Source organism: Gracilinanus agilis, chromosome 1, assembly GCF_016433145.1.
Source record: "Gracilinanus agilis isolate LMUSP501 chromosome 1, AgileGrace, whole genome shotgun sequence".
Classification (NCBI taxonomy): domain Eukaryota; kingdom Metazoa; phylum Chordata; class Mammalia; order Didelphimorphia; family Didelphidae; genus Gracilinanus; species Gracilinanus agilis.
Genome location: NC_058130.1, coordinates 759,192,222 through 759,217,962, shown reverse-complemented (window position 1 = coordinate 759,217,962; position 25,741 = coordinate 759,192,222). Strand labels below are relative to the sequence as shown.

Below are 25,741 nucleotides of genomic sequence, written 5' to 3'. Positions count from 1 at the left end.
CCCGCCTAACTGATCATTTGAGAAAGAGCCTGAAGAATGACTAAATCACACTTAGTTTTTGCCCTATAAGGTGCAACAGTCTCCATTTCAGTTTTTTTCCCCTAATACCCCTGAGTTCACAGGAGGCCACTTGAACTAGCCAACCAGTCTTTTAGTGCTGCCTGAGAGATAGTCAGATCTTGGCAGTCCCTAAACCCTCCCCCCAACCCTGCTGACAAGACCACAGACTCTCTCCCAAACTATACTGTGCAAAGATCTTAGCATAAATTCTTAAAGCTTTAAAGGAAATTCACCAATAAAGTACAACCCTTTCGTTTTTTTTCCAGATGAAGAAATCGGGGCCCAGTGAGATTTTAAAAACTGTCCAGGATTACACTGATACCAAATAGTAGAGTTGGGATTTGAACTCTGATCCCCTGACTTCAGAGTCATATTTAATTTATTTGTAACCTGCAAAAAAATTTTCATTGTGAAAATGTTATTTCCTCAGCTTTGCTGCAAAATTCTCCCAATCCCTATAGAACCAGGGAATGTTAAAGACCTGGGATAAAACTTTGTGATACCTTAGTAGACAAGCTCCCTAATTCTATAGGTAAGAAGCCTGAGGCCCACATAGCAAATGGCCTTGGCCAACATTTCGTGAGTTACTGACACAGCTGGCCTTGAGCTACTTGGCTCCCCGGGGTTCTTTTTGATTTTTTTTTTTTTTAAATTAAAAAACACTTGCCTTCCTTCTTAGAATCAATACTTTGTATTGGTTCCAAGGCAAAAGAGCAGTAAGGGCTAGTCAATGGGGGTTAAGTGACTTGTCCAAGGTCACTCCCAGGGATCTTAGGTCCCAACCCAAAGCTCTTTCTGTTTTGCCACACAGATGATTGATATTTAACAATCAGTGCCTAAGGAATTAGGCAGCATTCTGTAGTGGCCAGGAGGCTAGCTGTGGAGTCAGGGAGCGCTTGATTCAAGTACTGCTTCTAGAATGTACTGACTGTGAGAAAGTGGGCACTCACAGACAATGGAAAGAGTGTAGAGTTTGGTTTTAAGACTCTTCTGGGTTTAAATCCTGACTTTATTGCTTTTTATCTGTTTTGCCTGAGGCAAGTTATTTCTCTGGACCTCAGTCCCCTCTTGTGTAGAATGGGGAGATAAGAATAGATAACTTCCTAAAAGGTCTCCTTTAACTCAAAATCAAGCCACAACAAGCTGGTAAACACCCAACACTAAGCTGCTTAGGCTCTCAGAACTCCTGGGTTCATTCCGACCCAGTGCCACCTCTGATCCTGAGATATCATTAAACAGATTCCAGATACCTGGCAATCCTAAGTTTCAGCTGAATTACCACTTGATGGTAATTGAAGACTTTTACATGCTAGAAGTAATCTATACCCATTAATTCCCAAATCTAGATAAAAAACAACCACCACCATAACAAAACAAAACCCAAAAGAGAGACTCTTTTCTCACCCTGCTCCTTCCATTTAGTTGTTGAATTTTCACCTACCATCTCCCCAGGATTTAGATTTTGCTAAATTGCTTAAATGTTTCAATAATTTGAAAAGCTAGATAACATGAAAAAGTGAAACAAGCCCTGAATATGGGGGTTCAAGGGCTAGGGTTCAGATCACTCCTCTATCACCCCTGCCTGAGAGGCTTTGGGGAAGTCATCTTACTTCCCTGGGCCTGTCCTCTCATTTATAAAATCGTGGGGTTGGGTTAGATGGCTTTGAAGGTCTCTTCCATTCTAAATCGACAGTCTTGCACTCCATGATGGCCTCACCCTTTCTGGCTGAACAGATCCCAGGCCATTCAGGGCAGCTCCTCTTAGGAGATTCTTGCCCGTGTTCTCCATAAATCCACACCACGTATGTCCTTATTTGCTATAGATAGCAGTACAGTGCTATGAATTTCTTTCTTTTGGGTGTGTGGGGGGTTATGGATGATAGCTGATTGAGTCATCTAAAAAGACAGTTCCTTTTTTTAAAAAGGGAAGGAGGTGCAGCTAGGTGACTCAATGGATTTATTGCCACGAAGTCCTTGGTTCAAATCTGACTGCAGATACTTCCTAGCTGTTACTTAGCCCCCGTGGCCTAGCCCTTAACCTCTCTTTGCCTTGGTACCAATACACAGTAAAGGTTTTAAAAAAAAAAAAGTCTTGTAAATAAGAGTATTCTTTGGAGTCAATGAAACTCCAAACCTTTCCCCCCTACAACCAATTCCAGAAAATAACTTTGGTCTTGGAAGCTAGAGCAAGTCCTGGTTTATCTTTCTAAAGAATGCCACATTGTTCCCACCCTTTTGATTCTCCAATATTCCATTCCTTTTCTCACCCCTACACCCCAAGCCACAACAAACTGGTAAATGCCAAGCTGCATAGGCTCTCGGAGCTCCTGGGTTCATTCTGTCCCAGTACCAGCTCTGATCTAGAGATGTCATTGAACAGATTCCAGATATCTGGGAATTATTCAACTCTTCCTGAGTTCAAATCCAGTGTTCTACTCACTATGTCATCTTACTGCCTTATAAGAATGATAACTCATTGATATAATTCTTGACAATTCCAAATATTCAGAGACCATGCCCCTGGCTGTCCTGAGTCATCTTCTCCAGGTTAAATCTGCTCAACTCCTTCAGTCCTCAGAGATCCTGGTCTCCTGTCTAATGTCCCCTTTGCTGTCCTAGTCACCCATCCTACCACAGGCTTCTTTCTGCCTCTGTGTGTGTTCTGTAGGGAGAGAGATGATGTTAGGGATTTGAGGAAGGATGGGGTAGCCAAAAAAAAAAGAACACATTTTTCTTCCTTTATTTTTCCAGCTACTTCCCAGGCTTCCACATCTCTAAATATTCCAAATATATGCCTATTATGAGCAAACCAAAACATGTGTGGATACATTTTTGTTCCTAGACTAATAAAATGGTTTGTTTTGCTTTAACCTCTGGAAAGAGCACTAAAAAATTATATAAGTCAACGTTTCCTGGACCCTAGTGCATAGCCATAGGATTCACACACAACAAGAGGGGTGAAAAAAATGTCTAGTCATCATCAAGGACGCACTTAACTAAAGACCCCGTCCCTCAACCCAGGTTTGTTTGCCAGCACTTTATGTGGAGGATGTGGCCACTATTGCTCGGTACCCCTTGGCCCAAGGCTTCCAGCTCTTTCATTCATATCTGACTCTTTGGACCCATTTGGGGTTTTCATGGAAAAGATACTGGAGTGGTTTGCTATTTCCTCCTCCAATTCATTTGACAGATCAGTTAACTGAGGCAAACAAGGTTAAATGACTTTGTTAGGGCCCCACAGCTAGCAAATGTCTGAGGTCGGATTTGAACTCAGGTGGGTCTTCCTGACTCCACGCCTGGTAGCTCTACCACTGGGTCACCTGGCTACTGTAGCTGTTCCTCAGAAGAAAGCAAGTAGTTTGGTTGGGAAGAGAAGGGACAGAGAATCTTCATAAGACACCTTTCTCAGTTTGTTGGCTGGATTTCTAAGCTGGGCGTGTTTTATGTAGGTCTAACCAGCAGTAATGGCCTTCTTGGCTTCTTTCCCTATAATGAGATGTAAGCTCCTTGAAGGCAGACCGTTTCATTTTCCCCCTTTTATCCGCAGTAAATGGCCAATATTTAGTGCTAGAACTGGAATCAGTAAATGCAAATCTTGCTTCATAGCTGTGTGATCCTGGGCAAATCACTTAATGTCTATATTTCAGTTTCCTCATCTCTAAAAATGAAGGGGTTGGATTAATTAGCCTCTAAAGGACCTTCTAGGGCTCAGTCTTTGTTGATTTAAGGGTTGGGAAAAGAAGGCAGAAGACCTAGGTTCTACTTTTGACTTATTTTTTTAGTCTTGAGACAAGTCTTTCAAAAGAGGTGGTTCTGTCTACTGTGAATCTCATTGCGTCTTTGTGGGAAAGGGAGGCATGTGTGGATGATAGCTCTCCAACTGTATTTTTGAGGGCAGAGACTACGGCTTATATTCTTCTATCATATTATGTAGAGAAAAGAACACTGGAATACTATTTACCAAAAATATTTTTATACTTTTGCAGTCATGGGAAATTTAAATCCAAAAGACCAACAAGTCTTTTAAAAATATAAAGAATTAATCTTTGTTAAAACAATATACAGGATGGGGGCAGCTGGGTAGCTCAGTGGAGTGAGAGTCAGGCCTAGAGACAGGAGGTCCTAGGTTCAAACCCGGCCTCAGCCACTTCCCAGCTGTGTGACCCTGGGCAAGTCACTTGACCCCCATTGCCCACCCTTACCAATCTTCCACCTATGAGAAATACACCGAAGTACAAGGGTTTAAAAAAAAAAAAAAAAACAATATACAGGAACAACTAGCTGGCGCTGTGGATAGAGAGTTAGAATCTGGATTCAGATAAAGCCTCAGGTACTTCCTAGTTGTGTGACTCTGGATAAATCACTTAACCCCTGTTACCTAGCTGGTACAGCTCTGCCTTGAAACTTATACTTGTACTGATTCTAAGACAGAAGGTAAGAGATTGAATGAATGGATGAACGAATGAAAACATCCAATCGAAATCAAAAGATTCTAGGGCTAAAAGTGAAAGGGATCCATAGGATATCTGTTCCAGTTGCTTCACTTTGCACATGAGGAAGCAGGAGCCACAGGAGAGAGCACACAAATAATTAGCATCAGAAGCTGGATTTGAACCAGATCCTCCCATTTCAAAAACAGAAGTATGTAATTAGTAGTGACATATTAGTTTGTTTGAAAGACTGACATCAGGACAGCTAGGTGCTTCAGTGGATAGAGCAAGGCCTGGAAGCAGGAGAATCTGGGTTCAAATCTGGCCTCAGACACTTCCTATCTGTGTGACCTTGGGCAAGTCACTTAACCCCCACTGCCTAACTTTTTCTGTTCTTCTGCCTTGGAATCTCTATACTTAGTATCAATTCTAAGACAGAAAGTAAGAATTAAAAAAAAAAAAAAAAAAGACTAACATGGCCGGGTTGCCTTTGGAGGTAGTGGGGGTCTTCAAACAGAATTTCAGTGTCCCTGTGTTGGGTCCAGGTGTAGGCTGGGTAGTGGTCCCCAAGGTCCCTGCCCTGTCCAAGGTCCTGATCTGAGGAGTCAGCATTGCCTTTCCTCCCAGTCTTATGGAGTGGCCTTGGGCACCTGATTATCACTCTCAGCCTCTCCTTCCCATTCCAACATGGATCTCCTCCTGGCCTGCCTCCCTCTCAGCCTTGAGGGTTACATGAAATCACTTCCCTTTCTGTAGCTTCGCCTACACACAGACACACACACATACGTGCGCACCTCTCTAATACCTTCCCTCCCCACCATGTGATAGCCTCATTTCTCAGAACCTCACCAATTCACAACAGGAAATGCCCACATATTTCACGGAGAACCCTTCACCTAGGGCAGGGTCTAGGAGAAGAATGAGAAGCAGAGGCAGAGGATCCAAGTGGCAGTGCCAAACAGCTTGACATTAAAAGTTGCCCAGACCATGAACATGTGTGGAGATGCAGCAGGTCCCAAGGGTAGGGACTGGGTCAGAGGGTGTCATCATCGCTGGAAGGGGTCTCAGAGGCCTCTGAAGAGGAAATCCCACTGCCAGGATCTCCAACCCCTTCCCCCCACTAGGCCCCAGTTTCCTCATCTGTAAAGTGAGGGGGGGGGGGGCTGAACTCAAGGAGATTTAAATGCTTTTGTTCCCTTGAACAGAGCCAGTCATGGGGAAGGGGAGAAGAGCCTTTAGTTTTCATCCAGGAGTGACTAGAGTCAGCCCCATTGTCACCTTGGCTCAGAGTCCTCCAGGCTTGCAGTTATTTCTCTCCCTCCTTGATGTAGATTTGCGTACAGGGGGAGCTCTGGGTAATGAACGCCATACACCTTCTCCCCCATCATGCCACGGAGGTGTTGGAGTAGGTGGGGTGTGAGTCATGAGATCGGCACCCCAGAGAAGAGCAGGTCACGCTCCTTGGTGCCCATGGGCTCCCAGGAGGAGCCACCAACAGCTGAGCATGTCCTCCCCCATGCCAGAGAGGGCACAGAGCCCTGGTGCCCTGGCACAGACGGCAAGACAGGTTTCTCTGTAGAGGAAGATGTGGGCCTGCCTCCTGCCCTCCCTCACCCCTCGCTTCCCAGGAATTCTGCTTCTAAGGGTCTTTTGGACATAAAGAGAGAGGAGGGTTTGTGGTGCCATTCCACCCTTTCCAGGAGCAGAGCCCAAAACCCCAGGCAGGTGGGCGCCAACCCTCCCTGATGCCAGTCCAATTTGCCAGCTCCCGATTTGCATGAAGTAAGGAAATCCCCATTCAGCAGCTACATCCCAAGCATTGTTTTTGCATTCCGGGCCTGTGTGCAAACATGATTTGCATACCTCGGAGTTGTTGACTGGAGGGTCTGGGCATAATTGGTTTGCAGATCTAGACAGCACCCCCTGGGCCCCCTCCACCGCCCCCACCCCCTCAGCACCACCTCTGCAGCCACCACACACCTCGAAATAAATTAGAAATGCGAAAACAATCCTGTTGTTGAAAACCCACAAATTCACAACAAATCATGATCTGGGGGGGCGGGGGCGCTGAAGGAGTAATTGGTGAACTGGAGGTGAATGAAATAATTGGAAAAGTGAGGTGTGAGTTTGTTACTGAAGTGTGAGCATGGTGGGGGAGGGAAGAGGGGGCATGTTTAAAGGCCCAGTATGTCCTCTTTATTCACAGTTTCTGATACAGTAATTGCTATTTTGTGGTTTCTATTATCTACACAGTAGGGAGCGTGCGTCTCTCCTTCCCCGGGCAGGGAAGCCTGGGCCTCTGATGGGAGTCTGCAGCCGCCCTGTTATTTTACTTACCGTCACTCCCTCTCCGGTCTCACCCCCTCTCAGCCTCTCCCCGGACGGAAGTCTCCATCCTTGAGGTGATCCAGTTCACGGGAGCTTCCTTCAAAGCCCTTCGGTGCTCCTCTTAAAAACTGTTTCATAGACCTTCCTGTCAGATAAGAGCCGTAATCATGGCTGGTATTTATGTATCGTTTATCTCCAAGGAGCTCAGGGTACTTTATCGATTTCTCTCGCCAACCCTGGCCCTCCCCTTTTGTCATTTTTAATTCTTGTTTGGGGTTCCATTGAGAATGGTTTCTCTTTTCTCTGTTTTTAGAAGAGGAAGCTGAGGAAACTGGCTAACCCAGAGGCATTCCTTTGGGGAGGGGGAGGTCCTTGAAACTCAGATTCAGCCCAGTTTAATTCCACAAACATTCAGAACCCCTAAATGTCTTCTTGTCATAAGAAGATGGGGTCTCTGCCCTGGAGGAGCAGGAATTCCAATGGCTCGGTGGCCTTGGGGTCAGGAAGGCCTGGATTCAGATCGTGTCTCTTTCTCTATTACCTGCATCCTTGGTCAAGTCATTTGCCATCTCAGTCTTTTTCTTCTCCTGCAGAATGAGGGGGATGGACCCAGTGGCTCTGAGATCCCTTCTAGCTCCAGATCTATCATCCCATCTATGAACACCCGTAAGGAGACATAAGATAATTGGATGAAGGATCAGAAGCTCCTAGTTTTAGAGCTGGAAGGAACCTTCAAGGCCATCTGCCCCAACCTCCTCATTTCTCCAATGAGAAAACCTAGGCTGAGATAGGGAGCTTTATTTGCCCATGGTCACATGAGGAGTCAGGGAAGGGGCAGAACCTAGATTTGGACCCAGCATCACTCTCCATGGTAAGAGAGTGCTGAGAACTAGGACTCTCAGGAAGGCTGGGCTTCTCATGGGAGATGGTACCTGGACCAGACCTGGAAGGGATGGAGGAAGCCTAAGAGGTCAGGAGGAAGAGCTTGTCTAGCCTGGGCAGAGACTGACAGGAGAGAGACAGAAACAGCAGGCACGAAAGGCCCTGCTTCATCCTATTCTGTCTCTGTGCCTGATGGTGCTTCATAAATACTCGAATGGATGAATGCATGGATGGAAAAATCACCCACTCTGTGCCACACACTGGGCTGAGACCTGGGGAAACAGATTGAAAAAGAGAACAACCATTCCTCCAGGAGCCGACACAGGGAGAGGGGAGAGGGCAGGGGAAGAGCCTTGTTCTGCCTTAGCTTGAGAGGCCTGGCTGGACAAGATGTGAGGCCTGGGCCAGCCTTGAAGCAGAATGGGCAAGGTGGGCCAGTCAGCTGGATCGGGCCAAGGACAGAAGCTAGAGATGGATGGATTAATTTGTTACCGCTGAGATTGGGGCGAGGATTTAATGGTAGTGATAGTGCCGGTAATGGTGGTGGGAGGAGGAGGAGGAAGAGTAGTGGTAGTGGTGGTAGTAGTAGGAGCAGCAGGAGCAGTAGTAAGTAGTAGTAGTTGTAATGATAATAGCTAGTATTTCTGTAGCTCCTACAAATGCCACACACGGCCGACTGCGTTACAAATATTCCCTCTTTCGATCCTCATAACATCCCAGGAAAGTAAGTGCTGTTGTGACTTCCATTTTATAGATGAGGAAACTGAGGTAAAGGTGAAGTGACTTTTCCTGAGTCACACAGCTAGTGTTTGCCAGATTTGAATTCAAGTCTTCCTGGTGACAGGCCTATGACACCAGGAGGACCTTGGCATGTAAAAATGGATTGGGGGGGGGGGAGCAGATGGAGAGCCAGGTCCAGAGACAGGAGGTCTTGGGTTCAAATGTGGCCTTAGACCCTTCCTAGCTGTGAGACCCTGGGCAAGTCCCTAAAACCCCATTGCCTAGCCCTTACCACTCTTCTGCCTTGAAAGCAATACACGGTACAGATTCTAAGGTGGAAGGGGAGGGTTTAAGGGGGGAAAAAAAAAGTGGATCACAGGATAAAAAAACTAACATTCCCTGCCCTTTAGGAGTTTCTGTCTGGAAGACATTGGTGGGGGATGGGCTAAAAGCATTTACGCAGATAAGAAAATATAATCTAAGGAAGGAGGCAGGACTAACAACAAGCCCCCTCAGCTAGCAGGCTGAAATCCAGGGGGGGGAAGGGTCTTGTCTATGGGCATGTGGTAGCTTTGGGAAAGGCAAGGGCCAGGAACTTCAGGCCTTTCATTCGAGTTCTTCCCTCCAGCTTGCCCGTTATCACTGTGACCTTCTCAGGTTTCCCTTCTCCAGGGGAAGCGAGCCCAATTCCCTGGGTTTCCTCCCAATACCTCTTTCCAACCTCATCATTATCTTCATTGCTGTCCTCTAGACCCCCCTCCCCTTACCACGCATGGCGCACCAGCTGCCTGCTGAGTGCTGGATCGAATGTGGAATTAAGAGACAGGCTCCCCCCTTTATGCAGACACGCAAAGATGGGACAAGCTTAGGCCAGCCTACCTCCCGACGTTGGCCTGGGCTGGAAGGAAATCTATGTGAGAAGATGAGACTGCCTCTAAAAAAGAACATGTCCCCAAATCCCGAGTCGATTCATGGCCCGAACCACTAAATGGATGTGAGCTCAGAAGCACTGCAGCCTGGAAGACCAGAGTTCAAATCTGGCCATAGACACTTCCAAGCTGTGCGATTCTGGGGAAATCACTTCATCTCAGTCTCCTTATCTGTGAAATGGGGGGTGAAAATAATGAGGATAAACTGAAATATCATGTAAAGGACTTTGCAAACCTTAACATAGTGCTAGGGAAATGCTAAGTTGGTGGTGATGTTGGTCAGCTACAATGAAAACGATGACCCATAATGGAGGAGGAAGAAATGGGGAGGATTAAGATCCCCATTTTAGGAATTTGGGGTTTTTTAGTTTGTTTTGTTTTTCACAGCTTTGCTGTACATTTTGGCAGTGCAATCAAATGCTCTTTCCCGCCTCCATGGCCGTGGGACCTAGCCCAGCTTGGCTCTTGTAGGATGGCCACACCACTGACCAACTACCTGTGTGGTCTTGGCTAAGTCCCCTTATCTTCCCGAGCCTCAGTTTCCCCACCTGTTAAATGAGGGAAGATTCGCCTGGGCGTACACTGGCTCTAAGATTAGGCCAGCCCTCCCCCAATAATCACCACAATGGATGAGGCATTTCCAGATCATTGAGAGTGACCTTCGTTGAATATGTAAATGCTCTGGGTTCTTAAAGCAAAAAGGTGCTGAATTAATTGGAGCCCATCATCACGACCACACTTCTCTCATTAGGTACACCGTGGCTGTGACATTGTTAATTATCACAAGGGCGAAGAAAAACCATTTTGGGTGTGGCGGGGGGGGCAATTATTTGCCTGAACCTTCCTATGGGGGCTCCCCGAGAGCCACAGGGCTCTCAGGTAAACATGCTTCAGTGCCCACCCCCACCCGCACCCCATACAAATGGAGCCCCAAAGCAGAGGGGTGGGGGGGCCTGGCAGTGGGAAGGCAGAGGCTGGCTGGCTCATCTGTCTGCTGTGGGCAGAGCTGGCCATTAGGTGGCAGAATAAAGCCAGTCTTGAGAAGTAGGGAGCCTGCATCCGCTTGACCTCCTGTTTAGATCCCCACCCCAGCCAACACTCAGCCATCCCCGGCAGGCCCTTTCACACCAGCCTGACCCCCCATCTTCCCCCAAGCCCATCGCCGGCTCCCCACCGGCACCCTGGATAAAGCCACAGCTGGGACAGCCCGGCGGGCTGCATCCCCAACCCTCCATCTCCCTCCTGGGGAAGCTTCTGTTATTTTGCTGTCGCTTCCAAAGAAGAGAGAAGGGCTTGGGGGGGAGTGGAGAGGAGGGAGACGGGGAGAGCTCAGAGGAGACGTGCAGATTCATTTTAAGGATTCATAATGCTACATTTACACACCATACTGCCTTAGGAAATTGGGTAGATAGATGCCTGGTCATGCTGGCAGTACACTGGGTTAACTCTCTGGATTTAGCTTATATCATTTCATGAGAGCATTTATGGCCTTTACTGTGTTTATTCCCAATCGCTCTTTGGCCCTGCAGCATCTCAGACTTGTGTGTGTGTGTACACGTGTGTTTGTATGCACCATGCACACGGATGAGTGTGTGTAGATTTTCAAATAAAATAACAAATCTCTTCAGGTGCCACTTGCATTAAATATTTATCGCCTGCAGTGTGTGTGTGTGTGTGTGTGTGTGTGTGTGTGTGTGTGTGTGTGTGTAAGATAAATGGACATCAAAGGGGAAGTGGGCAGGAAGAAGCAAGGAGGCAAAGAGGAGGATGTTGGGCACCCAGAAAGAATGGGCCCTTTGTCCTGAAATTTCTAAAGATGGGGAATGGAGTGGCTGTGTTTACCTGTTTGATTCATTTCCATTCCACCCAAAGCCCTCTGCTCTCTGGAGTTTGTAACTGGCTTTGGCTTTAGGGTCTCACTGCGGGTAGGAGGGTGACTGAGGCTAGACAGGTGAACTATTTGTCAGTGAGCTGCCTCCGAGTCCCAGGCTCAGAGCAGACCCCCACCCCTTTCCCTTTCCAAGGGAAACAAAGCCCTCTTGCTTCTCGCTAAATAGGGGGCACACAGGCCATGCCCACAGAAGCTGATTTCTATGCTAGCTCCCAGAACCCCTGGCAGAACTGCCTTAGACACAGACCTGGTGTGCAAATGAGAGGCCTCTGAGCCTGCGGCAGGGGCGCCTTCTAAGCTGGAGTACACTTGGAGAGCCGAGTGCGCCCATGTGTATTTACCACAGTGGGGGAGGGAAAGGCCAGGTTGGCAGGGAGAGCCAGCTTCCTGCTTGTCAGATGAACTGACAAGACTCCCTCCCTGTCCTCGAAGAGTCTCCCTCCTCATCCACTGCCTGTCCTCCAGGACCTGGGCCGAGAGCAGGGATCAGAGGCTCTTTAGCCCCACAGCATGGGCTGTGGAGAGGCCGAACGTGCTGTGGCTGCAGGTAACTCAAAGGGGATTAGCTCAGAGGAGCCAGGGTCCAGCCCTTCCTTCCTCTCCTCCTCTCTTCCTCTCTCCCTCCCTCCCTCCCTTTCCCTTTTGAGTTCTTTAGCTCTAAAACTCCTGGGTGTTCTCTTTTGTTCCTAGCACCTTCGGGGAGCTGAAGACAGTCCGTTTGCCAAAGAAGATGACGGGGACAGGCCCCCATCGAGGGTTCGGCTTTGTGGATTTCCTAACCAAACAAGATGCCAAGGTGAGACAATGGCGCCGCGCTGACACAGAGCTAGCCTAGCATGAGTGCCTTTTCCAAGTTCACCTAAGTCAATCTGTTTGGCCACATTTCCCAGGATAGTCACGTTGGCATATCTGATTTTGTCTCTGCTCCCTGAGATTTTTTAGGTCTTCTAGGCCCTCTGACTCGTGACCCCCAATCCTCCTTGTTAGGGTGTTTCTCCCAACATCAATCCTAAATCTGCTTCTTGACAGCATCTGTCTCACTGCTCCTGCTTCAAGCGGGACCAGGCCAAACTCAAGTTGGGAAGGAATGAAGCCAGCCCTTTTAGATAGGCCCTTTCTGGCTTTCCATCCTTTCTCTAGCTCTCCTCCGTGAATTCCACGATAGCAGTGCATGTCACACGTCATACTGGCACTGAGTGAGTGTGTGTGTACACATGTGTACATACATACCCACTGCAAGTATCCATGCACATGTGCTTTTGAGGAGCCTCCGGAGAGTCAGCGCTGCCCCCTTTTTCCCCTTAGAGCGAGCCAATCTGCCTGAATTCCTGTTTGGCTTCATCAGCCGCAGCTTCTTCCTTGCAAATGAACATCTGGCTCCACAGAGGCCTTTGGGGGTGAACAGCTGGCTTAGCTGCTGCATCTATTTCCGTTGGTCGGGGAATGAGCTGAACATTTACTGACCACTGCAGCACACTGTGCTTTGACTCAGGGTTCCAAGAGGAGGGGAGGATTACGTCGGGAGGCCCAGATTCTAGTCCAAATCTGTCACCCACTAGCTGTATGACCTGGGGCAAGTTGTACCAGCTCTCTGAGAATCACTTTCCTCTCATGTAAAATAAGGAGAGGTTTGGAGTAGAGGATGTCCAAGTCCCCTCCAAGGTCTGACATGGCGTACCACAAGGGTCCCTCTTAGCAGTGACATTTCTGTTCCAAGGTCTCTTCTGGCTATGCCATTCTGTGCACCAAGGTCCCTTCTAGTTCTCAGTCTGCTCTTCAAGGTCCCTGCCAGCCCTGACATTCTGAGATTCTAAGAAAGGCGTTCTCTTTTCTCTTGGAGAGGTGAATCAGCAGCCCTCCAGCAAAAGGGACTTCCAAGAGCCAGCCCCTCCCCGCTGGCCCAGCTGTGGGAAACAGGAGGAGGCAGCTCAGGGACCCATCTGCTGCCTTTGTAGGCTGGCCATGAGACCTTGTAGGGATGTCAGTGTGGAACCCTCAGTGAGCCTTCCCGGTATCCTTTGTCATCCTTGCTTGTGTCTCAGGAACTAGAGCTCAAGTGTTTGCTTTGTTGACATTTTCCCAATGTTCATCCAGACATCTGCTCCAGTTCTATCTTGTTGTGAAATCTTCCCTTGTCCCCACTGAAGGCAACAAGCATCAGGGAGAGAGTGCTTGCAGAATGACCACTGCATGGGCCAACAAGACCGAGACAGGAACCCTTTTTGGTTTCATTTGCCCTACTCTAGAGAGGTCCTCTCAGAGCCACTTGTCCATTCAACAAGAATATCAGAAAGCACTTCCCATCCTTATTTCCCCATTATCTTGCCCACATTAGATAGACCTACCATCAGTGTAGATTGATCCCATAATGCAGAGTCGGAAGAGACCTGGGGGCCCATCAAGAAGCCTTCATCCCTAAACAAGAATCCTTTCTACCTAAAAGTGGACTTAACAGCCTTTGTGTGAAGAAGGGGAGGCCTCCTTCTCAACACAGTAGCCCCTCAACTATAGTTTTAAAGTCCTCAGTGAGCCTTCTCTAGGCTGAATGTTCCCACTCCTCCTGAGTTTGCGCAATCGATCCTCATATGCTTTGGCCTTTGACTGTCCTCAGTCTCTCCCTCTGGATGCTTCTAGACATTTTTGCAATGCAACAAACACTTAATAAGCAACTGCTGTGTATTATGAGGCACTGGGACAAGTATTAGGGATACCCTGACGGAACAGAAACATTCTGTCCCCTCAGGGGTCTCCCATCCTACTCAAGTGGTTTATCACATATACAAAGAAGTAACTAGAAGACACTGAGGAGGGAGAACAGAATAAATTGAGAATCAGAAAGGCCTGGAGGAGGTAGCATGAGAGTCAAGTCTTCAAAGAAATTCATGGTTCTAGGAGGTGGGAGATAATCAACAGATATCTGAAAACAGAACTCATTGTCTTTTCTGCTAAACCCTCTCCCCATCCTACCTTCCCTATTACTGTCATCATCCTCCTTGTCTCCCAGGCTCAAACCTAGGAGTCATCCTGGACTCCTCACTCTCTTTCACACCCCATCCCACCCCCCGCCCCAATTTTCAAGCTGTTGCCAAGGCCTGTCAGTGTCACCTGCAACATCTTTCGAAAGGGAAATGAAATACCGAGGGTGGAGGTAGTGTCATTTTGGCCAAAATGTAGAGTTTGTAGATGGAGAGTAAGGTGAAAGAAGGCTGGAAGCATATGCCTGATCACCGAGGGCTCCAAATGGCCAACCTAAGTTGTTGGTAGAGGCAGCTAAGTGACACAGTGGATAGAGGCCTGGCTCTCGGTTCAAACCCAGCCTCAGATACTTTCTAACTGTGTGACCCTAGGCAAGTCACTTAATCTCATTTGCCTCTGTTTCCTCCTCTATAAAATGAGCTGGAGAAGAAAACCGGTCAGACAAAACTGAATGACAACAAGACAAGGATTTGGTATTTTATTCTCGAGGCACCAGGGAACTACTGAAGATTCTTGAGCCGGAGGATATGATCAGATCCCAGCCTTGGGAAAGTGATTTCTTTAGCTGCGAGAAAGATGAATTGGAGAAGGAAGAGACTGGAAGCTTGGGGGGAACAATTAGGATTCTGTTGCAATAGTGCAGGGGAGAGAAGTCCCTCCTAAAAATGAGCTGTCCAGAACTGACTAGAGTATCCCATGTGTGCTTGGAGCAGAGGAGGGTTAGAATACTGGACTCTATTCCTGAATCGTCAAGCGCCTCCCATTGCTAGGGAGAAGGGTCAGAGAAGATTCATCCCTTTAAACAGTGATATTTGCTACTGAGTAGATAGGTCTTTGGGCCCATTGCTCATTTTTCAAGTGGAAAAGCCAGGTGAAACCAGCCTCAAAGAAGCCTTGTTCCGTTTTTAAGGGGGGGAAAGACTCATTGACTGTGCAGGCTACTGTCTCTGGCTTCCCATTTTTCCAAAGCTTAAGTTAGCATCTGAATTGAAATGTCACTTCTGATCTTTGCCAGGGAGGTGGGGTCTCAATCTGAAGAAGTCAGGGGAGCCTTTCCCAGCTTTCATTAAGGGATCTTGGGGAATTTCCATAGTGTTCAGGTCCTTTATTCTCATTCAGAGGTGAACCCAAGAGCATTATTTCTGGAGCCCAGTGTTTTGCCATCACCAAGATTTACTCTGTCATGGTTTTATGGGGGTTGCCACCTGCCTGGCCCCATCTACTCCTCCCCACCTGTGTTTCTGGCTACCACCGGGAACAAAAGCAGTTCTAGAGAGGATTGCAATAGTGTGTGTGGCCCCAGGGGGAGAGGGTCACATTCGATAGACACCGTACCTCCTTACCCATCATCACATCAGCATCTCTCCACTCTAGGGCCAGATCTTATCGCATTGGGATTGGGTCCCTTTATACAACACGCCTGAACAAGCTGGTCTTCCGTAGAGTGAGTGCCTCACTCCTAGCAAGAATCCTTTGCTCTTTTTCCTCCTGTGGAAGCCTCTGTTGCTTTTTCCTCTCTCCTTCTCTGAGTCTGTCTGAAGAACCTGATTGTCTTCTGAGTGGAACATTTAGTGCTCTCCGATGACCCATAGAAAAGCGCACACTGCATATTGGTGAATAGAACTCTGAATATTGTAAATATCTAGTTAGCTCTAGGGCGGGAGTGAATTTGAAGAGGGAGCATTAGACTGCTGAGACATTGGGCTCAGAAGCAACAAAGCTATTTTTCTATCAGCAGAGGGAATTCCAGAGACATCCCCTCTCCATCAGAGAACTCCAAAGATCATCAATTCCCCTAGGCAGTTTCCCTAGGCCGTTCTGGAAAGTGATTCTCTATTCTAGTCTCCTTTCATGGATGATATTTGGGGTCAATGCCTTGGCCTGAACAGGACCATGGGAAATTCTCTTTTGTATCCAGTTTGTATCCCTTCCCGAGATTCTCCTCCAAAGTCCTGTTCTTACAAGGGAGCCTCTTGTTCACTGTCTCCTTCACCAATAGGCATTTATTGAGTAAGCCTACTATGTGCAGGCACAACTTCAGGGATTGGCAAATGCAGTGGCTCTGAGAGTCCCCTAGCAGAGCTAGGTAGTGGGTGAGAGAGTACTGTCAACAGTGAGGCAAAAGAAGAGGAAAGAGAAAAGGAATGAGGCCCATGGGGGGAGGGGGGGAGGAGTAGGTAGAAGAGTTTGGGAGCCCAGACACATCACTTTAAGGAAGTCACCAGGCCAGAATTCAAACCCAGTTCCCTTGTCTAGCTCTAGACTATGATGACCTAGATAATGAAATCTGAAAAGAAACTTGGGGATATTCTGGACCAACCTGCCTTATTTGACAGTCAGGGCAGATGAAGCCTAGAGAAGAGATGAGTCACTCAGAGCATGGAGACCCTGAGTCCTGGATCAGTACTCCCACTGTCCCATTGCCTATTCCTCCCTTCATGATGGAAAGCTGGAGAGGCAGCCCCAACATCAGATGATTAGAGTGACAATTGTCATTAGGTAGCACTCTGATGGCCAAGTGACATCATTGAGGGGGTGTGGGAAAACTGGTCCTATACATCTGTATTTGGTGCAGTGGAGAGATCAGTGGGCCAGGAACTAGGAAGACTCAGAGCAACCATCTTCCTGAGTTCAAATCTGGCCTCAGATACTTCCTAGTTGTATAACCCTGGGCAATTCTATTAACCCTGTTTACCTCAGTTTCCTCATTTAAGCCATTTAAGGTGCCCTCTACCTCTAAATCTTTGATTCCATAGGTAATCTTAAAGCTAGACATGATCTCAGAAGCCATCTCACCCAGCCCCTTCACTTTGCAGATAAACTAAGGCTTAGAGCCATAAAGAGACTTGCTCAGGAACACCCAGATAATTGGTGACACTTTTCTTCCTTTTATTTTCTGTGAAATTTGGAAACCTTTGGAAATCTTCCCCTTACAAGCCTCCTACCCACCCCTCCCCACCAGAGGCAGATTCTGTCACCAACCTGATCAGTCTTGGCTATGGTGGGAGGAAGCAGAGTAACCAGGCAACTGCTCAAAGAGCTACAGTGCTCAAAGGCTCAAAACAACCCACTCTCCCTCCTCAGATTGTCTTGTATTTATTTATCTTTATAAATATTTTATCCCCAGTACCTAGTCCAGAGGGCAGGTGGGGGAGAAGGAGGGGAAAAAAAAGAAGGGAGGGAGGAAGGAAGGAAGGAAGGAAGGAGAGAAAGAGGAAGGAAGGGAGGGAGAGAGGGAGAAAGGAGGGGAGTTAGAAGAGAGAAAAGAGGGAGAGAGAGAAGGAAGGAAGAAAAGAAGGGAGGGAGGAAGAACAGGAAAGAGAGCAGGACAGAGTTGATGTACTTTTCCCAAGGTCACACAGATTATAATAGTAAGTGGAGCAGCCAGGATTTCAGTCCAGATCCTTCAGCTCCAAATGCATACAACAGCTCTCTCCATTCTACCAAAATAATAATGCTCTCAAGTGCTCTAATGCCCTAGGTTTGCTTCCAAATTTCTCTGCACCCTTTCAAAATATAAAACATTACAGCCTTTGTCTTCCTATTCAGGGCAGGTAAGAGGGCTGAATTTGGAGTGCAGAGTTCTAATCCTGGCCTTGCTGCTCACTCACTGTGGCCTTGAGCAAATCCCTTAATCTCCTTGGGCCTCAGTTTCTTCACCATTAAAATGAAAGGATTGGACTAGTTGGCCTCTGAGGTGCTTTCCAGTTCTCCCAAATCCTTTGGGAACAAAGCTCAACTTCAGAAGGCCTGTATTTTTTGCCTCTGGTCTCCCTCGATACAGGTTGTAGGTCTTCCAGGCTTTCACAGAGTCATTCCACCTACCATCCCCACCTCCACCCCCAGACACACACACTGGCCTATTGGAAATAATTGGGCCAGTCCATCTGACAGGCATACACTGGGCCCTCCTCAAAGCCCTTCTAGCTGAACGAGCCCCACTCCATACTTCATGTTCGGCTAGTGGAGCCCTTAAGAACCCAGGGTCACCTGCCATCATGAAGGGAGGCATTGAAGGTGAACTCCAGTGAAGGGAAGAATGAGCCCTAGGCCCCTGGATTTTAAACTGCCATTAGGACATAGAGCCCCTCCACTCTACAGACAAGTTTAGGCTAGAAAAACTTCAGAGGGAGGCTCAGTGGCTGGCTCAGGAAATGTCAGCACTCAATGTAATCTGCCTTTCCCAGCATGCACAAGGGGATGGTGATTGGGGGCGGGGGGGGCAGGGGACAAAGTCTTTCTTGCCCCCAGGAGCCCCAGCTGAAGCATCCGATGATTGCTGTCATCCCCATGTTTTATTGGGCTGCCCCTGGAGTACAGGGCAGAGGCAGCCCTGTCCCCCAGCCAGGCTTCCTCCCCAGGTGAGAGCCGGGCTCAGGAACCAGGTAGGTCAGGCTGTTGTCCAAGCCGCCCCATTTAGAAGCTGGCCTTGCTTCTTCATCCAGAGAGGTCTGGGCAGTGAGGGAGGAAAGCACCTAGCCTCAGAGCCATGGGAAAAGGAATATTAATTCTCTTTCGCGTGTGCCTTTAATTTTTTTCCGGAGTCTTCCATTCTTTTGTACTTTCGCAGTTACAGCTGTTTTTATTTGCCTCGGCTGCTGTTGTTTTAAAGGCCTATTTTCACATGGAATGTTATCCAATTAGTAGAGCAATGTGTTGGCTTAAATAAACACTCGGGGGGGAGTCGGCAGTAGGGAGACGGGATGGCTGTTTGCATTGGCAGGAAGAGCTATTCTGACTGTGGTAAACAACTGCAGCTTTAATTGCAGGGTCTCGATGGTTAATTTCTACTTTCTAATTTCTCACTTTTCTGCAATGCGATAGTGGGGGACTTGGGCTGGACGTTGTGCCCCAGTGTCCTAGCCAGCCTCTGATGAGATGGTGAGATTTTAGATGGCTATATTTTGGCTGGTCCAATTCAGCCCACGTTTATTAAGCTCCTGCTAAGTGCCAGGCACCATGCTAGATGGACAATAGTCCCTACCCTCAGGGAGCTTTCTACCGGGGTCACAAGGTAGGGACAGACCTGCCAATAGCATTGTTAGAATGTTTGTAATTAATGTTTGTAATTCTGTAAAAGGATTGATTTCAGATACTTCCTAGCTGTGTGACCCTGGGTAAGTCACTTGACCCAGTTTACCTCAGTTTCCTCATCTGTAATATGAGCTGGAAAAGGAAATGACAAACTATTCTGGGATCTTTGCCAGGGAAACCATAGAATGGGGTCACAAAGAATGAGATGTTTTTCATGACTGGAAAACAGCTGAACAACAGAAGAACAATTCAAAGACTTGGCTGTTCAATTAATGATTTTTTTTTTATGCCAGGAGATAGAGTGTAAACTCCTCAAGGGCAGGATAGTGCCTTATATACTCATGAGAATGTGAGGAGTTGGTAGTTTTTCCCCTAAAAATCAGAGGGTGAGGGGCAGGAAAAACATTGCTTGAGAGCAGACCTTGGGTAAGGCATTATGGGGAAGCAGCCCTGACCAGTCTGACCTCAGGAAACTTGCCCATCAATTATCAATCATTGGGGAAAATATCAATCACTGTGACCTGAAAGCCTAAAATAAGAAACTAGCCATTCTCCCTCGTAAATAATTGACAGGAAGAAGGAAAACAAATCCTGAATTCGGGTTCTGTTCATACTTTTTAATTAACACCATTTGTGTACCCGAGTAAATGAAATGGATTCAAATGTGTGGTCTTGCATTTCACAGCCGTGACTTGGGTTCAGCCAAGTCCTTTATGGACTGTGACCTGTCATCAGAGTCTACGCTTTTGCTTAAAAGCTTAAAGCCCAAAACAGGGCAGACGTGGGCAGAATCCCCATTCTTGAATAACTGACATGCTCTCTGCCCATTTCCAGCCTGGATGTTAGCTGCCCCATCTCCAGAGCCAGAGGAGAAGAGACCATATTCGAAGAGGAGAGATTTAGGTTGGCACCTCCTTGTTCCCTAGTGACCAACCAAAAGAGACATTCTTAGGAAACCAAAGAGTCGTTAGTGAGAAGCAGTCTCTCTTCAGGCCTTCAGGACTCCTTATTATTATCATCATCCCTTTGGGCAGTACTATTTACTGCCTGGTATTCTGGTGTAGTTCTTAGAGTCTCAGAGACTTGAGTTCAAGTCCCACCTCTGACTTCACTAAGTCTCTCTGATCCTCTGGCAGTTCTTGAAGACTTAGCTCCTGACTTACAGATGGCTTATGGGTCCTGCTGGTAGAGAACATCACCAAGAAAATCACAGATCTTGATTTCCAGGCTGTTTTCTTGTGCGTTACTTGTATCTCCCCAACTGGAGGCAAGAGACGGCCCCTTAGGCTTCCCACTCTGGGCCTAGCACTGTGCCTTTCTAATCCCTAGAGAATGCTCAGCATTGACTGATGATGGTTAATCAATTGATGATTAGTGATGTTTAACTCCCTAGCAATATTTCAAAAGACCATTAGTGTTGGTACCACGGTTTAGCTGCTTGGCCAAAGCAATAAGTAGACCCTAGAGTTGGAATCAGAGGATCTGGGTTCAAATCCTGGCACCACAAGTAGCTCTTTGGCATTTGGCAAATCTCATCCTCTTTCCTGGTCTGTTTCCACACTGGTCAAATGAAGGGACTAAGGTTCAACCAAAACCTATCCATGCAATAAGTGCTTGGTATCCTGGGTACTTCGGTGCCAAGTTGATACTTGAGAGGGAGCAGCAGGATCTGCTTTTTCCTAGATAGTGTCAGCAGCAATGCTAGCAGAATGTAAGCTTCTTGGGGACAGAGACTTCTGCTTCTGCTTCTTTTTCTTTTTTTTTTTTTTCTGGTCTCCCTAGTGGCAGGCACTTAGAAGGCACTTAGTAAATGAGGACCAATTAGGTACCTTCCAGGACACTCATCCAGACTAGTTTAGCTTCGCCTCTGCCTTGACCAGCCCAGCCTTATTGGCTCCCCAGCATTCAGCCATAGCCAGAATGCAGCTTGTTGGGAGATTAGTCTCAGACGTGGTTTGCTGGGAGTCGTTCAGAGAAGAACAGAGTCCTCATGTTCCCTGGCTGGGATGGCTGCTTGGTGTTTGGCCATTGTCCCGCATCCCAGGGATTCTCAGCTGACTCCAGCAAGGGCAGCCTCAAGGACGGGGATGCTACGAAGCCCTTTGGGGGAGGGGCAGTGAGTCAGCAGGAAATTGGGGACTCCCTACCTGCCACCCCTCCCCAAGGAGATCCCCAGTGCTCTGGAAGACTCATCAGCTTTCTTAGGATTATTAACTAAGAGCTGGAAGGGGCCTTAAATGTGATCTAGTCTGACCCCCTCATGTTGTGGAAACTGAGCCCCAGAGACTTGTTAAGCAACTAGATCTCTCTCCCATCCAACCCAGCATTTATTTAGCACCTCCTGTGTACACTGTACTAGACACTGGAAGAGAGGCACCCTCGGGATAAGGGATGCCCTGCCCCTCATGGAGCTTATAGTCTTAAGGCAAAACAGCGAAAAGCACAGAGCTACAATATGCCATGTTACACGATGAAGCCATTAGATATGGAAAACCAGATTACTAAGTAAAGTCCAAAGATGAAAGCCATCATTAGCTTGTTGGAGGCAGTGGTCAGGGAAGACTTCTTGGGGGGGGGGGGGGTGACATTTTTATTCTCCAATAAAGACAGGAAGGGGAAGAAAAAAGAAAGGCACGGGAAAACATAAGATTTTTTTAGGGAAGGCGATAGAAAAGTAGAAAATGAAGGTGAATAATGTGAGATAAAGAAGGAAGGAAATAAGTAATAAGCACCTACTATGTACTTAATTAAATAATTAGTAAGCGCTTCATGGCTACATTTGATGCCCCCATAATCCTGGGAGGTAGATAATATCCCCATTTTACAGATGAGGAAACTTAGGTAGTTAAGTAACAATAATATTAATAGTAGCTAACAGATACTGTGTTAAGCGGTTTACAGTGATCTCATTTGATCCCCACAACACTCCTGGGAGATAAGTGCTATGATTGTCCGCACTTTGCAGACTAGGGAACTGAAGCAAACAGATTGGATGACTTGCCCAGGGTCACTGAGATAGTAAATAGATACTTATGTCTAAGGTTAGATTTGAACTCCAGTCTTCCTGATTCCAGGCCCAGCACTCCATACTTTTTTCAATTAGCTACTTCTAGGGTACAGTAGAGCCAGATTGTGGTGTGCCTTGAATGCCAGGCAGAAGTGCTCCTCCTTTTCTCAACAAGGAACCATTGAAGATTTTTTGACATGGAGTGACATGACCTTCTATGCATAAGAAAGATTATTTTGACAACTCAGAAAGATGGATGGAAGGGAAGAAAGTGAGACTGGACAGCCTGTAGAAGAGCTCTACTACAGTGTTCTGGGAAGATGGAAATGAGATGCTGGATGAGGGCAATAGAATTGGGGTTAGATAGGAGGAACCAGATGGGCGGGATGTTTCAGAGATGTCATCCTAAGGACTTGGGAGCAGATAAGCTGTCAGAGAGGTGACCCAGGTTTAAATTATGGAACAAGAAGGCAGCTGTGACTCAGTGAATTAAGAACCAAGTCTAGAGATGGGAGATCCTAGGTTCAAAACAGTTCCTCAGACAGTTCCTGGCTATTTAACTCCCACTGCCTAGCTCTTACTGCTCTTCTGCCTTAGAACCAATCTATAGCATTGATTCTAAGGTGGAAGATAAGGGTTTAAAAAAAAAAAGTGGCACGGGAATCCAGGTAGATAGAGGGGTCTTGCTATGGACTGGCATCCCATTGCCCTTGTGTTAATCAAATCAAGTAAATGTTAATAATAGTAATAATAACAATGACACATATAGTTCATAGAAGTGAAGAATTGGGTATCTTTTTTTCATTTTATCTAGGTGTAAGTTGTTCTAGAACTTAAACTGCGATGATAATTTGCTATTGATCAAATACAATGGAAATTTTAAGTACTTCGAGCTGAATAGTCCCTAAGAAATCATCTAGTGCTACCTCTTGACTTTCCAGATGAAGAAACTAAGGCCTAGAATGTTGAAATGACTTCCACAAGGACATATAATTTGTTAATATGAAACAATACTAAACCTCAGAAATTCCGAATCTGAGCTTCATGCTCTTTACCGATGGAGTGCTGGAAGGTCGAATAGACATACGAGGGGAGGAGGAGAGTGGACAGTCAGAGAGAAGATCCAGAGAGATGGAAATTAGGAGGAAGAATGGGTTTAGGAGGAAACAACAGCCTTACCTTCTCACCCTCCTGCTTAGTCATCTTTGAATTCTATAATGTCAGAGCTAAAGAAGGTCTTGGAAAGAATCTAGACTGACTTCCTCCTTTTCCAGATAAAGATCAAAGAAGTATAGTGACTTGGCCAATGTCACCCAGTGGCAAAGCCAAGAGTGGAGTCCCTGGGTTTGGCCACCTGTGCCCAGCCTTCTCTATTTTTGGGGAGTAAACAGAAGAAGAAAAAGTGCCAGTGGATCTCTTGGGCTTTTGCATGCAGATTTTCTTTTTCTGGGACATCCTACCTGAAGGTTCTTGTTATATGAAAGGCATTGGTAAAATGAGGGCAGGGGGATGTGGACGCAGTGGTCTCATGAGGCCCCTTCCAGCCCTGTCTAAAATCCTATGATCAATGGAGGCCTTTTGAAGCAAGATGCCCAGCTCCTGGGCTTATATCTTGCCAAAGGCCTCAAATGGCATTTGTTTCTAGGCAAGGGAGTCGGGTCCCAGAGGAAAGCTGTAAAAGGTCAGACCCAGAGCTAGGCTGGCAGGGCTCCTGTGCCTTCTCTCCACTTGAGAAATGGTCTCAGAGGGACAGTCACTCTCCAGCCTCAGGCTAGCCTGACTTTTTTACCAGATCCCGTTCCCCCGAAACCAAAGGGCAAAGTCAGATTCCAGAGCCAGCACGAGAAAGGGCTGATCCCTGGAGCTCATCAGATTAGGACAATGAAGAAGGCTGGAATCCAAGCGCAAGCAAAAGTCAGAAGCAAGATGGTGAACAGGCCAGGGAGGCAGGCATTGGCTTCTTTGAGCTCACTGCCTGTCAGACCCCAGAATCCTAGGCAAGAGGCCGCCCTAGGCTAGAGGAGGGCCCACAATCAAACTGAGGAATGGAGTAGGGGGACAGAAGGCCAACACTTTGTCAGACAATGTTAGGGCTGGGGGTAGCATCTTCAGGATCATCTAATCCAAGTGCCCAGTGTATAGGCATAGACACTGAGATCCAGATAGGAGGAATGAACTGGCCAGGGTCACACAGCAAAATTTACTGGAATATGGGACCTTATTTTCTCCCCAAATGGCAACACCCACCTTTTATGGCTGAGCTGGCCCCAAGTCTCTATATTCCTTACACTTGTGGTTAAGGAATAGGTTAGTTCATGTATGCTGAGGCTGTGCAGCACAGTGGGTAGAGGGCCAATCCTGAAGTCCTTCTTCTAACACATATCAGCTGTGTGACCTCATTCCAGTTGTTTAAACTCTCCATGTTCCCAGTCAACTCCCTAAGATTCTTAAGCAGAAGCAAAGTGCCTGGCCTGCCCCAATGGAGGGGTGTTTCCATACTGGAAATTCCCAAACAAGTTTTAAAGGGCTCTGCAAACCTTAAGGTACTTTTTCAATGTCAGTTGTAATGCTGATGATCCCATATAAAAGAAAGAGATACTTACTGGAGGCAGGCACTAAGCCAAAGAAATCCAAAATGTCTGGGTCATCATAAACATGGCACCACCTTCTACCAAGACTGCCCTCTAGCCTCATCCTGAGACTCAGAGTCTACAGGCAGAAGGGTTCCTAGGAGCCCGAGGTATGGAGCTGCTAGGAACCTCAGAGGGGTTTTAATCCAACCCCACCACCCATTCCTCCATGGGACAGTTGAAGAAACTGAGGCCCAGAGACCTTAGTGATAGTCACAAAAGCCAAGACCTTTGCCCCGCCAGATTGCACATCCCACTTTGATCATTATTCCATTCTTAGGACCTAATGAGAGTGAGTTATTGTAGACCATGGCCTTTCCTCAGTGTGAAAACCAGCTCCACTGGTCTTCTAGCAATTTGGGAAAGAATAACAGAGGGGAGAGGAGCACATTGGCTAGGAAAAAAGATCCACAAGCAACTAAAAGGGGAAGGGAGAAAACAGAGTTTCTGGGGTTCAAGCTCTAGGCCATTGGGTGACAGAGTCAGCCCCCTCTTCCTTACCACCTGTAAGAGCCCCCGTAGGATCCCTTTAAGGCTCATGGGCCATCTGTGATCCCCCTAGCCGTTAAGGCTCTCTCTCTTCCCACTCCAAACTACTCGGTATATATTTTGTATTTTCTCGTTTGTCTCCACATTGTTTCCCCTGGTAGAATGGGAGCTTCTTGAGGGCAGGGGCTGCCTTGCATTTGTCTTTGCAATCCCAGCACCTAGCACAGTGCCTCATCAGTCAGTCATTCAATCCACAGGGATTTTGCAAATGCCTCCACAGATACAAGTACAAAGAATGAAAAAAAAATTTATTCTCTGAAGAGACCTGACATATAATAGACACTAAACAAATGAATTCAGCATCT

The 25,741-nt window shown here is 47.1% G+C and overlaps 1 protein-coding gene across 4 annotated transcripts in view; it reads left to right on the top strand.

Annotated features, from left to right (window-relative positions):
* RBM19 (RNA binding motif protein 19) overlaps positions 1-25,741 on the top strand; it is a 193,153-nt gene that overhangs the window by 103,850 nt on the left and 63,562 nt on the right. For all 4 annotated transcript variants that reach the window (XM_044673707.1, XM_044673722.1, XM_044673715.1 and 1 more), the window contains exon 22: positions 11,931-12,036. In XM_044673707.1, coding sequence (XP_044529642.1) covers positions 11,931-12,036 — 106 coding nt within the window. The remainder of the gene's footprint in view (positions 1-11,930; positions 12,037-25,741) is intronic.